Source organism: Drosophila pseudoobscura, chromosome X (assembly GCF_009870125.1).
Source record: "Drosophila pseudoobscura strain MV-25-SWS-2005 chromosome X, UCI_Dpse_MV25, whole genome shotgun sequence".
Taxonomy (NCBI): domain Eukaryota; kingdom Metazoa; phylum Arthropoda; class Insecta; order Diptera; family Drosophilidae; genus Drosophila; species Drosophila pseudoobscura.
Window position 1 is genome coordinate 45407318 of NC_046683.1, and position 13096 is coordinate 45420413.

Sequence of the window (13096 nt, forward strand, 5' to 3'; positions counted from 1 at the left end):
AGATGTCGCACACTTTCTAGGGGCGAGCCAAGTAGCCGGCACAGCTGCTGCACAGAACCCCCACCCGCCGCCGTTGCATTTTGTTTGTGTGCATAAGAGAAGGAGGAGAAGGAGCAGCAGGAGCAGCAGTAGGAGCAGCAGTAGGAGCAGAAGCAGGAAATTGAAATGAAATTGTAATCCCTATTCCTCAAGTGCCGGGAAGAGAAGGCGTAAGGGGCACACGTATGCATATTTATTTGTATTAGTTTGTATTATTTGTAGTCGCACGTGTGTATGTGTATATGTTTGTGTGTGTAGGACAAGCATTGCCGCACGGGCGGTAGTCCCCACGCGGAAATGCAACCGCTAAGCAGACGCTTCCGGGCTGGCTACAATTGGAGCTGACTGTTGTTTCTATACCCTACCCGAGAGGGTATGACGGCTGCCCGATGTCTGCGGCGCACGGAAAAAAGCCCCTCCAACCATATAACATATATTGTGTATATACATTGTGGACCAGAAAAGGAAACTTTAATAAGCAGCTCCTTTATTTTGAAGATATCTTGCAGAACTTCATGCACTTATCATTTCTAATTGGAAATCCGGTTCAAGCCGCCAAGATCCGCTTACTATACCATACAGAATTGAAAGGCAAGTATTTTTAATAAAAATAAACGTTTCTTTGAAAAAACAATGCTATAACATATTTATCAAAACAGAGCAATGTACCGATAGCTGCACAAGGGTATATCCAGTTGAATAGGGAATCATATCACCTGCCTATCAAATACAATCTTCATATAAATGCAGTCAAATGATCTTTTTAATACGGCTCCAGAGATTTGGTGTCCCGAAGTGTGATTCTTATTCGTAGTTGCCGTTTTGTGAGCGGTTTCCACTCTTGTTTTTGCAATTGTCGTTAGCCTGCCAATGCAATTCGACAGACGTCTTGCAGCACATCCAGCCAGCAAGGACCCACCGCTCTTAGGGCACTTTTGGCGCAAAGCTAACTCGAAGAACGACGAGAACGACAAGGATGTCGAGGGCGCCAATGTCGACGACTACCATGGATCCTTGAATGAGAACGAGTGTGCGAGTACGAGTACGAGAAAAATTCCGTTGGATGCCTTTTGGTGCGCTTTGTTTTAGTTTTAGTTTTTGCTGCCAACTTTGTTTATGTGTTTTTTACAACTTCCTGCCTTGTTTATGTCCCAGCGATGTCTGCACTTTTAATCGTCGTCTGCTGCTGCTTCTTATTTGCTTCCGTTGCGCCCGCCCTCATCCTTGCCTCGTTCTCCTGCTCCGGCTCCTGCTGCTGCTCCTGCCGCTGTTGTGGCATTCAATTTTTTGCTTGCCTGCCCCTGCAGCAGGCAGCAGAGACTTTGCAACTACCAGACTGCAGATTGGAGACTGCAGACTGCATGTGTCGCTGACATGTCTAAGGAGCAGCAGGGTCCTGGCCGGGGTCCAAAGTGGCAGCTTCGATGCGCTGTGTTGCAATGCGATGCGGGACACGAGAGGCAGATTGCGGCAGCAGAGACGGGGGCAGGACGAAGACTTCCTAGCTTCTAGGGCAAAAAAAAGTTTACAAGTAAATGTGACAATGAACAGACATAAACACGTTTTGGCTGCACAAACTGTTAAGCGGGGGTGACGAGCCGGATGAGCAGGATGGATTGTAGGCGGGGCGGGGGCAAGACAAACTCTCCACAGTTTATCCAGAGTTGAGGAAGAAACACATGTACGTGTGCCGCAAATTGTTTATATGCGCATGATTTTTTTGGCATAATTTAAATCTATTATATAGCTTTTTTTCCCAAAAGACAGACAAAACGGCTAGAGCGAATACAAATAAAGGAAAGTTCGAGCACTAAACGGGACTTTCACTTAGCATGTGTGGTCGCTTGAACAATTCGGAATTTCTATATCTTTGAATCCGAGGTCAAATTTAAAAGCTGATTCGTATTTTTAATCACTTGGCTGTTTGGATTCGAAGGGAGATTGGACTTTAACTTCAAGTGAAATCAATGAACTGCTTTCTGGGTAATTTCAGGACAAACCGGACCAAACCTTCAGGTTTCACCATCGCACTGCTTGATCCCTTGCTTCTGAAAGAAAAACGAACGACATGTTCAGGTTTTAGCGGGGCACTGCTTGATCCCTTGCTTCTGAAAGAAAAACGAAGCAAATGTTCAGGTTTCAGCGGGGCACTGCTTGATCCCTTGCTTCTGAATGAAAAACGAACGACATGTTCAGGTTTCAGCGGGGCACTGCTTGATCACTTTCTTGTAAAGGAAAAATGGACCAAGCTTTCAGGTTTCAGCGGGGCACTGCTTGAACCAAAGCTTCAGGTTTAGTTGATGAACTGCTCGCAGTATGATTTCCAGGCAAAACGAACCAAGCCTTCAGGTTTCTGTTTAATTCGATGGACTAAATGTAGGATCATTTTACACCATGAAATGATAAATAGTAAAGGTTTTAAGATGCCCGATAAACGTCGTAGAATCCCAAATTGATTTGATTGTAAATTTTAATCAATGATTATGATTCCCAATCAACACTCCAATTCTTTCAATTCAATGAAATTGAACCGCTGAATCTGTATCCTATGTCAGAATTTAAAAAAAAAATACATATAGACTGACTCTCTCCCAACTGCTCGGGACAGACATCTTCACTTTCTTTTTGTGGGGCTGTGTTATTAGCCACTCACAAAGAGACTTTTCGCTGACGTATGAAAAATGCTACAACTGTTGTCAGTCTTTGTCCATCCGATCCCTCTTTGCAGTCAGACCCTTCGTGTTCCTGCCACATGCCTCGCTCTCATTCTCATTCTCGTTCTGTTTCTGTCAACAACAGTTGCTGCAACAGCTAGTAAGATGTCAACAATTTATACGCTTGCTTCTCGTGTTTATTAGCAACTGACAAAAGGGATAAGCGTTACCAGAAGGAGCCATGATGGGGTGATGGGGTGATGGTACAGGGGACACGGACAGGCACTATGACTATGACTGGGTGCTTGGAAACGTTATGGGTGTGTGCGAACGAGCGGACAACAGAGCGTATGAGTGACCGGGCCTTAGTGCCATGCGAAGCGACAACGTCTTTGTTGGACTCCAATTAGAAGATATCAACAGAAGGAGGAGCTACGGGTACAATGGCTTTCTACTTTACAATGTGTGTAATGGCTATTACCACGCCCACGCCCACTCTACTCCACTCAGCCATTCGTTCGCCCCTTCATTTTTTATCATTCGCCTCGCCTCCTTCTCGGCTTTACTGCTCCACCGCTCCACTGCTTGGCTACACTTTGCGCCAAAGTGTAATTGAAATGCACATTGAAACTTTGAGTATAATGCTCTTACAAGTTTTTCTTTTGCAAAACTATAAAATACATTTTATATGCATGTAGGTGAGGGCTGGGGTGGTGTGGAGCAGGGTAGGGAGCGAAAAGAACATAAGTAGAAATTATGTGCGCATAAGGATGATGCTGACGGCATAAAAGTCAGCCTCCGACTAGGAGTTGGAGCTGCAGATGGAGTTGGAGCTGACGCTGGAGCTGGAGCTGGAACGTTGGAGGTTGAAGTTTGGCAACACAGCAAATAGAAAGAGAAGCGGAAAATATGATTTAATAGAGGAGCTTCTCCTTGCCTTGTTGCCTTTCCCCTCCCAAGTTGCGAGGGTAATTCTGTTAGCGAAGAGTCTGGGCCAGAACCGAGGAGAAGTTTCTGCGGCTGGCCAGCGAAGCGACTGACAGCCAGCTGTCAAGTTCTGCGGCTTGCACAAAATTTAAATAAATTGATGAATGGCTGGAACGGGAGCGGGAACGGGAGCGGCAGCGGAAGTGTAGATGTGGATGTGGCCCGAAGATATGGGATTGGGAATGGAAGCGGAAGCGACTGCAACTGCAGATTGTAGTTTATTCGCCCAGCCTCAGAGCAGCGCAGCGCAGCGAGAAGCACATTCAAGTCCATTTTTGGAGGGAGACAGAGGGAGAGTGTGGTGCACCAGCCGCCAAACTTGCTGCAAATTGTATTAGAGAGTAGTAGAAACAGCCTGAAGATTGGGGAACTGCAACTAAGAAAATTGTATTATGCATAAGCGAGGCAGCAGGCACATGAAGTTGAAGTGTGGTTAAGAGTTGCCACATGGTTGGATGGTTGAGTGGATCGATACTTGGATTGGAGCTGCTGCGGTTAGGAGGAAGTTGGGGTTCATTTGAGAGGCCTATACAAAATGCGGTCCCGGTGCACATTGCATCGAAAGCGAACGAAACATTGAACATGGAAAGTCTATCAAGCAACAGTTCAAGAGTGTTTCTATTCCACCAACTAAGTATCTAAATCCCCCCACCAGACACACGTGTCCCAAGCTCTCACAGTTGCCACAATTGGCTGTCATCATTATCGGTCCTGTCATCGTCCTTGGTCCTTGGTCGAGCACCTTTGCTCCTTGTCCGTATGGCGGGCTCGACTTTTATTTATGGCTCCGTCGAGTGCACGTGTTAAACCCTTTCTGTTTTTTTTTTGTTTTTTTTTTTGTTTTTTTTTTCTACTTTGCTTATCTCAAGACAACGCTGTTGCTCCTTCCGTGGCATTCGAGGGCGGCCCGGGATGTCAACATCCGGATGCCACGGGGCAGGTTCAAGTCCTTGCAGCATCACGATTTGGCCACAACTCAACTTGCACGGGATGCCACTCCATTTTCTAGCGCACTCCTCCATCGTCCATCCTCCATCCACCATCTTTTATCTTTTAATGGAATTTTAAAATCAAATAATTGGTTTTGTTAAATTTTTAGTTGCCAGCTAGCTCTGTTGTCTGCCTCGTTGTCTCCGGGAGTCTGTGTCGTGTCCCTGTGGCGACAGCAAAAAGATGTCGCAGGTGAGAAAATTCAAGTCCTGTCCAACTCCCAGTCGAGGACTTAGTTTTCATAACAGCTTTTTGTCCCATTTCGTGTTTATTGCGGTAGAAAGATACCTGGGATACGTGATGGCCTTGCAGATATAGTACTCAAAGTGGGTTGGGATGGATCGAATATGGTCAAGTATGTGTTAGTAGCGATGTGTCTTAGATTACATATATATTATATATGTTTATCATGTGCATTGTACATTGGGTAAATCATGGAGTTTAAGCAAGTCCCAGGAAACCCATTCTGCATTTATTGATACTTGAAAAGACACATTCCAGATTTTCCTTCCTCTTTAAATATTTTATTGGTTAGCTCCTTTATTTATTTGAAAGATAAGTATAATTCCCCTTGGAAACGCTCTTTTATTTATGTTATATGGGTATATGGATATTTCAGATATTTATATGTGTATGTTTTTGTTTATATCGGGCATTTACCCTCATTCTCAAACGAACTTCTTCGCCTTGCGTTGCTTCTGCTTAGCAGACTGAGCCTCTTTTTGAATGATTTGCTCAGTTACTGCTACGGTTGTTGCGGCTTCAGTGGTGGTCACAGTCTCCTCAGAATGAGCTGGAGGCGGAGTTGTGGCCTCATTAGGTGCCTGAGTCTTGGTATCAGATGCAGCGGGTAATGTTGTGTCTACGGTCGTCGTGGATCCCTGGACGGCACTGGAGTTGTGAACGACTGGCAGCGCTGCGGTAGTAGCTGTTACTTTTACGGCCTGAACTGTAGGTTTACCGTTAGTTGTGGTCTTTGTTTGGTTAAGAGCCGTGGAACCCTTGGTTTGGACGCCCGTGGTCCAGTGAACAACCCCTGGAGCAGTGCCCGCCTGCTTGGGTGAAGTCGTTGCGTGGGTGAAACCCATCGGAGTGGCCACAGCAGTCCCGATCAGGCAGATCAAAGCGAACAGGGTGATTTTCTCCATTATACTGTTGGTCTCTCAAGGGGGCTGATTGAACTGACTTGATTTTCCCAATCGCTCAACTTTTATAGCGTTCTCTTTCCTCAGAATTGTTGGTTTTGTTGATTCACCAACTGACAAATTACTGTCGTATCGATAGTGCAGTTATACTCGTATTCTGTTCTGAGTGCGATTATCGCAAAGAAAAACACTTGTATTTTAAGTAAAACAGTTGCCAGAACTATCGACATGTTTGTGAGTCTTTGTTGTTTTTCACCTGCAAAGCCCCCCAACACATACCTCCTTTCAAGACCAAGAAACTTGACCTGTATTGAAAATGCAACTGCAACTGCAAATGCAACTGGAACTGGAACTGCAACTGCAACAGCAACAGCAGTTTTCCTTTTCTAGGTAAATGGCACAAACAATGTGCGTGTTCGTGTGAGTGCGTGTGTGTGTGTTTGAATGCATAAAAGTGTGTTACAGTACAGAGTTTTGCACATACACATATGTATATAAAACGGGGCTGTATGCATATATGGATATGGTATAAGGGGCCATATGCATATACAAGCTCTCATATTTATGTTTATAATGCAAAGAGAAAACAATTTGAATGGAAAACGGAGAAAGGCGAGAAGCAATCTGCCCCACGGCGTATGTGCTGGCAACGACTTACGCAAATGAAAGTTCGGCGGGGGACGGGACGGGACGGGGTGTTGGCAACAATGTTCAATGTGCATCAAACGACAAAGGGGTACCAGTGCCAGTACCGTTGCCGGTAGCAGTTCCAGCACCAGCACCAGTGCCACGACGAGTCCAAGTCCAGGCAGCAGTGAATCCATGGCCAAAGTTTCTTGGCCCAGTGCAAAGCCCTTTCAAGAGTTTTGCTACTTGAGCCACTTGTTCCTTCCATATGGAGAGTCTTTTTCTCTCTGTCTCTATGTGTCTCTGTGTCTCTGGGTGTGCGACAATGTCTGTCGTGCGTGGACTCCCCTCTTTTCTGGAGCTCCATATTTGCCAATTCACGTTATAAACTTGTTTTCAATTTCAAATTCAAATCCTGTCACACAAAGAAAGAGGGGTTTCAGTACGGGACAGACATTGGTAACCAGGACCAAGAGCAGGAGCTAAAGCTTTACAAAGTCACTGCGAAACTTGTGTGTGTGTGTGTGCGTGTGTGTGCATGAAATTTCTTAAGTCACCCGCTCTGGGACTGGGGCTGGGACTGAGACTGAGAGTTTGGGGGCGGACTGCATCCTTCGAATCCATGTAATGGGAGAACGTGTCCCAGTAAATTGCTTCACTTTTTCCACATTTTGATCGTTTCATTTTCATGCGTGCGTGTGTCGTTCTTTTTTTTAGAGACAAGAAAAACTACGGGCAGAAGGCAGACGGCAGGGAGCGGGGGAAAGCTGAATTTCCATTTTGTAAAAGTTTTACGAAATGGAAAAACTTTTATAATAACCAGCCATGTAGTTATTAGAGGCGCTAGGACAGAATCTTTGGTCCACTTGTAATTTGTAGGAATTAGTTGGCACAGATAAACGTTTCTCTCGGCCCGCCCACAGATCCACATCCAGATCCTTGGTTGTTGTGATTTTTAAGGGAGTCCAGGAGACAGAAATTAAGAGTCAGGGAGATGGAAGTTGCAAGTCGGAGGGAAGTGTCTGTCTATGTGGGTCAGTTGTGTAAAAGTTTCCTCAAATTTCTAGTTCAAGTTTTTGATAAAACGAATCGAGTTTAAGTTCAGATTTGGATGGAAAGTTTTTCCAGTCAGCATTTCCCTACTCCGGAGTCTCTTCTCTGCCGTTCATGTTTCTTGATTTAGATTCCTGAGTTTTCTGTACTTTAATTCTGTTGAATTGAAGATTTTCCTTAAATCTTACCTCATGTTTATCTTGATTTGAATGCAACACTTGTAATAATTTTGGGAATTCCTCTGACCAACCGAGCAAATGAAAGGATCTGAAAGAAGCAATGGATTGCAGCTCTCTCTCTCCCCCTCCAGTCGCTTCTTTCGCTTCTTTTCTTCGGTGTTTCTATGGGAAAGCTTCAATCTTTCATGCTGTAAAGAAACGAATTTGCAGAGGATATAAATGAGAGAAGAATGCCGCAGAGGAGGAGACGAAAAGGTGAATTGAGTGTAAATAATGCTCAGCAGAGTCGCACAGAAAAGCAAGCTTAAATTTCTTATGCAAATGTTTGCCCAGCCCAGCCCAGACCAGTCCAGCCCCACCCCGTCGCCGAGCCCAGAACGAGCACGAGAGTATTTAAAAAGCTTAGGGGGAAATTTTTGGAAATTATTATTCCATCGCATCGCTCGAGTTGAGACTTTAAAAGAGAAAAGCTTAAAAGCTGATCAGGGTAAGCAGGTTGAAATGTTTCCCCCCCGTCAGCTAATATGCGGTTGCTGGCCCTGCCTCCCGTCGCTCCCGGCTCCAAAAGCCCACACGCCAAAGGCACAAATTTCACGAACAATGTACTCTGGTAGCCAAAAATGCTTTAAAGGTCACATGGACACACATGCACGTCTCCATGTGCAAAATACATGGAATACAGAGGAAGAGAGTCGGGAAGGGGTCGACGGAGACGGAGACGAAGACACACCTCAAAGACATTGCTTAGCATGCTGGCTACGCATACTCGTACTTTCGGGCAGGATGTGTCATCAGCATGTGCCTAAGTAGAGCAGAATATGGATAGGAGGAGGAGGAGGAGGAGGAGAGTGTGGAACAACTAAAGGGTGGGGAAGAGCAAACATTTTTAAAGCCAAAGTTCGGTAGGAGCATATTTTACAGACTTTAAGAGAATACTCAACATTTTCTTTAAGGGAAAATGTATTTTTTGTGAATCTACGATGTATCAGATCTGCTATTTTGATCATTCTTTTAAAGAAGTACCTACTACTTTTTAGTATTTCATATTAAAATGCCAGAATCACCAGAATCATTGCTAACTGTACCGTTCGTTCGAGTCATTTGATTCAAAGGATACCATTGCCGTTCTTCAGCGGCAAATGATGTAGAAGGATGCCGAGCCTTGAATATTACACTCCACTCAGCCATGCATTGGCCACATTGAAAACTTTGCCCTTGAGACATGGTTCGCCGCACAGCAGCCGAAACTTTCCTTCACAATTGAATATTAATATCCCATAAACAGCTCGCTAATAACCCACAGACGTACGTTCAAAACCATTTTAGGCAAAAAAGCGAACCCGCTATTGCCAGACACTGACGAAACCCACAAATGCTCGATTTAGCCCCATGCTCTTTGCCACTTAATCTGCTGCTGCTCCCACATACATATATGTATCTGCTCCTCTAGTCAGCTGTATATATGTAGGTGTGTAGGAAAATATATCTGGAAGTTGGGAAGTTGCTCTTCCGGCAAACCGCTTAACCGAACACCTTTTCCACCACACTCACACTATCAACTCTTTTCCCGCTGAGAGCACGCACACACAGACACACACTCCTGCGCGCACACATCAACGCACTTCAATAAACATCAAATGCTGTGTAAATGTCACATGCAATAAAAATCTTTGGGGTTTTTGGGGCTGCCAGCTTCTCTGATTCTCCCCCTCTCAGCCGTTGAGAGTTTCATCAGCGGCAAACAGTTAACCAGAGAGAGAGTGTACACACACACACACACACACACACACACGGGAGCACTGCTCGTACACGCAGTCTTACACTTCCGTCTCCGGTTGCCCTTCAGCTGGTCGACGCCATTTGCAATTGTCGTAGTTCGCATCTAATTGCGAAAATTTTTGGAAAACTGTCAAATTTCCAGCAATTGCCAAACCACAGAGGCCTGGCCTGGCCTGGCCTGGGTCTCTCTGGGTCTCTTTCTACCCGAAATGGAGCTGTGGCCGCCCCCCATTTATATATGAGACCGTTAACTTTATTACGCGTGCGGTTTTGCACGCAGCAGCAGCAGCACGTAAAACGACGCGCAAGACTTTTACTTTTTTGGGTTCGCTTTCGCTCCTCAATTTCGGTTTTTCTTGTCGGCTTTTAGTTTTTGTCCGTCCTCGTCTCCCAGCTGGGTGTACAGCTTTTACTGCTGTGTGCTAGCTTTTAATGGCTGCTGTTTTATAGTCACCCCGCCCACTCCAACTCCCACTCCCGCTCCTACTCCCACTCCTACTCTGACTCCCACTCCCCCCCCCCCTCTCGCCCATTTTCCAAGTTCAATTTGTAAATGAAAATAGTTTTTGGGTTTGATTTATGTTGCCTACGTTTACGGCCACTCCATGTGTCGATACTTGAAGCAGCAGCAGAAATAGAAACAGAAGCTGAAACCTTAAACCAAAGCTTCTGAAAATTTAATACTTAATGTCTCGCCGGTGGCGGGAAAAGAGTGTGACAGAAGGGAGACTGCAGAGGGATTTGCATCTGCCTAAGCCCCAGAGATGCCATCGGAATAAGGGAACTCTCAAAGCTGCAAGCTGATACTGGAGATGGGGACACTGGATGGTGATGCCACCACCAAGGAGATGCTTGGGCGCTTGCAGCTTGGAGCCTGGAGCCTGGAGCTTGGAGGAGTCTGGAGACAAGGATTGTGTCCTGGAAGTTTGGTGGCGGTACTGGCGCGTGTCGTGTTGTCCCAGCCAAAGCGGAAATGGCAGCCATTACGCAGCCCAGGACGAAACTTTGACATCCTCCTTGGCTTACATTTCATCAGCACTAATGATAAGAAAACAATTCAACAACAAGCAAAAGGACGCTGCAGAAAGGGAGCAGGCGACAAAAAGTCAAATGCCAAGACAGCAGCAGCAACAGCACCAGCACCAGCAACAGCAACAGCCAAGGACACGTCTAGGAGTATGACTCTGCTGCTGCTTAGCGCGCATAAATATTGTAATAAGCATGAAAATTACAATTTTCAACTCGGGATGACAACGCCACTTGCCATTTTACCCCATTTGCCGACCGCTCCCCTCCGCCGTACAAGCCCCCGCTGCCAGCTCGTCCTCTCGTCTGGCATCTTCTGCTCTGGCATTGCATTGAAGCATTTTGTAATTTACATTTAATTAGGGGATTTTGTGCAGCAGCAGAGAGCAGCAGAAAGCACAGAGAGCAGGGAGGTGCACGTGCACACCGCCAGCACCAAGGCTCCAAGGATCTCCAGGTGTTGCCTTTCTGGCTTGTTTTGCCAAGTGTATTTGCATAGGGCGATGATGGCTTAAAGTCACTCAAAGGATTTTCCAAGCAGGACCCCTTCGGGGACAAATAGAGGAGCAGGGGGCCAGCGCTGGCTTCTGTTTGCACCCCGCACACCATTGCGTATGAGCAACATTTAATTAAGTGACTTGTACACTCTGCTCTCCTCTAGGTTTCCTCTCTGCCTCTCTGCCTCTTTTCCGTTTTTTTTTTTTTTTCTTCCAGTTGCGTGTTTGACTAAGGCCAAAGAGCCTTACGGAGCACTGGATATTCGTAGAAGAAGGAAAATTCACTCTGCTGCCGCCTGGTTATGAGTGGAAACAGGAAATTAAGTTCTAAGCCGCTTGTCCTGCCGGGGAGTAGTGGATGGTGTATGGTATACGGGGAAGGGGGAAGGGGAAAGGGGCAAGGGGTTAGCCGACCTGAGGCCCGGTTGCATATGGGACATGCTGAAGGCATAATTGAAGGCATTTGGGTGAGGCTTAAGTGAATTTATTGTGGCAAATGGGATTACGAATGGGAAATAGGTAAAGTGAACCTGGGGTTAGGTGTCGACATGGGGAGTCAATGGAGTCTCTCGGGCTCCGGGGACACTTTTAACCAAGTTAAGGGTATAAATTATTAATCGATGGCGAGGACAAGAGATAAAACAGTTAGGCGCCTCGATAGTTTTACGTAAACGTGAGATTGTCCATGATTTAGGGCAACAGTTTCAAGCCTTTTCAGAAGTGACCCTTTCTTTTGCTTACTCTTTACGCAACCTTTTGTTCGCATGCCACCGTCTACCCACCTTCTGTTTGTCCATCTGAACAGCACTTTCCGAGGCTAAAACAATTGACCGCTAACCGTCCATCGTCCCTCCAACAAAAGCACTGATACACCAAAAGAGCCAAAAGGGAAGGTCATGGTGCTGTAAAAGAGTCCAGCATCAGCAGCAGGAGCAGCAGCAGCCAGCACTCAACTTTTGCTCCTCCCCGACACTTGACTACAATTGCGACTATTACACAAAGCGAGTAGCCGAGGAAAAACCTCTGGAAACTGCTTTTGCATTCTCCCACGACCTTTGGTCCATGGCATGGATGGCCATAAACGGTGCTGAAGGAGACGCGAAACACGTGCGGACGGCTCCTGCGAATATCGACACCCGACCAGGGGCCAGGAACCAGGCACCAGGCACCAGTGTGGGCTGTGGCTGGGGCTGTGGCTCCTGCTTCTGGTGAAGTTTTGAAGCACACTTTCAGATGCTGAAACTCAAACATAAACAGGAGCGTAAGATACCCAGCCAACAAGAAAATTGCGTTGAAAATTACATGGAAGTCGGCAAAACGAACAAGTAAATGAAAAGAAACGAAAAAGGAACCAAACGAAATGAAACGAAAGGAAAAATCGCAGAAAATGCCAGCACAGCAGAAAACAAAAAGAGCGGACAAAAGGGGCAGGCAGGCAGGCAGGATTGAAAAGCAGCGTGAACATACATAACACTTGCTAACAAGAAGTGTTTGACGTTGACAGGCACACACATCCACACCCACACCCACAACCCCACCAACACTCGCACACGCACTCGAATACATAGATACAAAGATACACAATGGAGAGGCGAAAAGCATTTGAGTGTTATTGGCAGATTTTTGGTTCGATTTCGATGCTTTTTGATGGAAACGGATGGGACTGAAAAGGAGGAAAGTTGGCGCCTGTTCCTGACAAGCGGAATGGGAAAACTTTCGACTACGAACTTGAACACAGAAAGAATGTGGAAATCTAATGGATGCCGTATGGTCGGGTACGGGTACGGGTATGAGCACGGGGTAGGGGCACGGTTAGAGGTACGGGTATGTATGGTTTTGCCGGCAGGCAGCAACAATTGAGATTTGTGAAGTGATTTAGAACAGAGCGACCAACCGACCGACCGACCGACCCGTTCATGATAAACCCTTCCAATTAGTTCGAAATAACTCGGTCCTTCCGCTTGATTAATTCAATTTATTTCAGTGGCTGCCGTTTCCATTCCATTCACTCCTCAACTCATCAGAGATACTCGAATAATTTCCTCTCACCCAGAACCTTACACAGACCCAGACCCAGACCCAGACCCAGATCCAAAAATCTCTCATTTCGATTCGGACAA

The 13096-nt window shown here is 46.1% G+C and overlaps 2 protein-coding genes across 2 annotated transcripts in view; both read right to left on the reverse strand.

Annotated features, from left to right (window-relative positions):
• nrm (neuromusculin) overlaps nt 1–13096 on the reverse strand; it is a 145846-nt gene that overhangs the window by 106217 nt on the left and 26533 nt on the right. The window contains exon 3 of the mRNA XM_033381573.1: nt 7684–7862. The gene's annotated coding sequence lies outside the window, so the exon portion shown is untranslated. The remainder of the gene's footprint in view (nt 1–7683; nt 7863–13096) is intronic.
• On the reverse strand, nt 5339–5818 carry LOC117184392 (uncharacterized). Its single transcript, XM_033381489.1, has one exon. It carries the CDS (start codon nt 5816–5818, stop codon nt 5339–5341), a length of 480 nt encoding a protein of 159 aa, XP_033237380.1.

What these genes read in the sequence shown, in the direction of transcription:
- LOC117184392 (XM_033381489.1), bottom strand. Translation starts at nt 5,818, where the DNA reads ATGGAGAAAATCACCCTGTTCGCTTTGATCTGCCTGATCGGGACTGCT.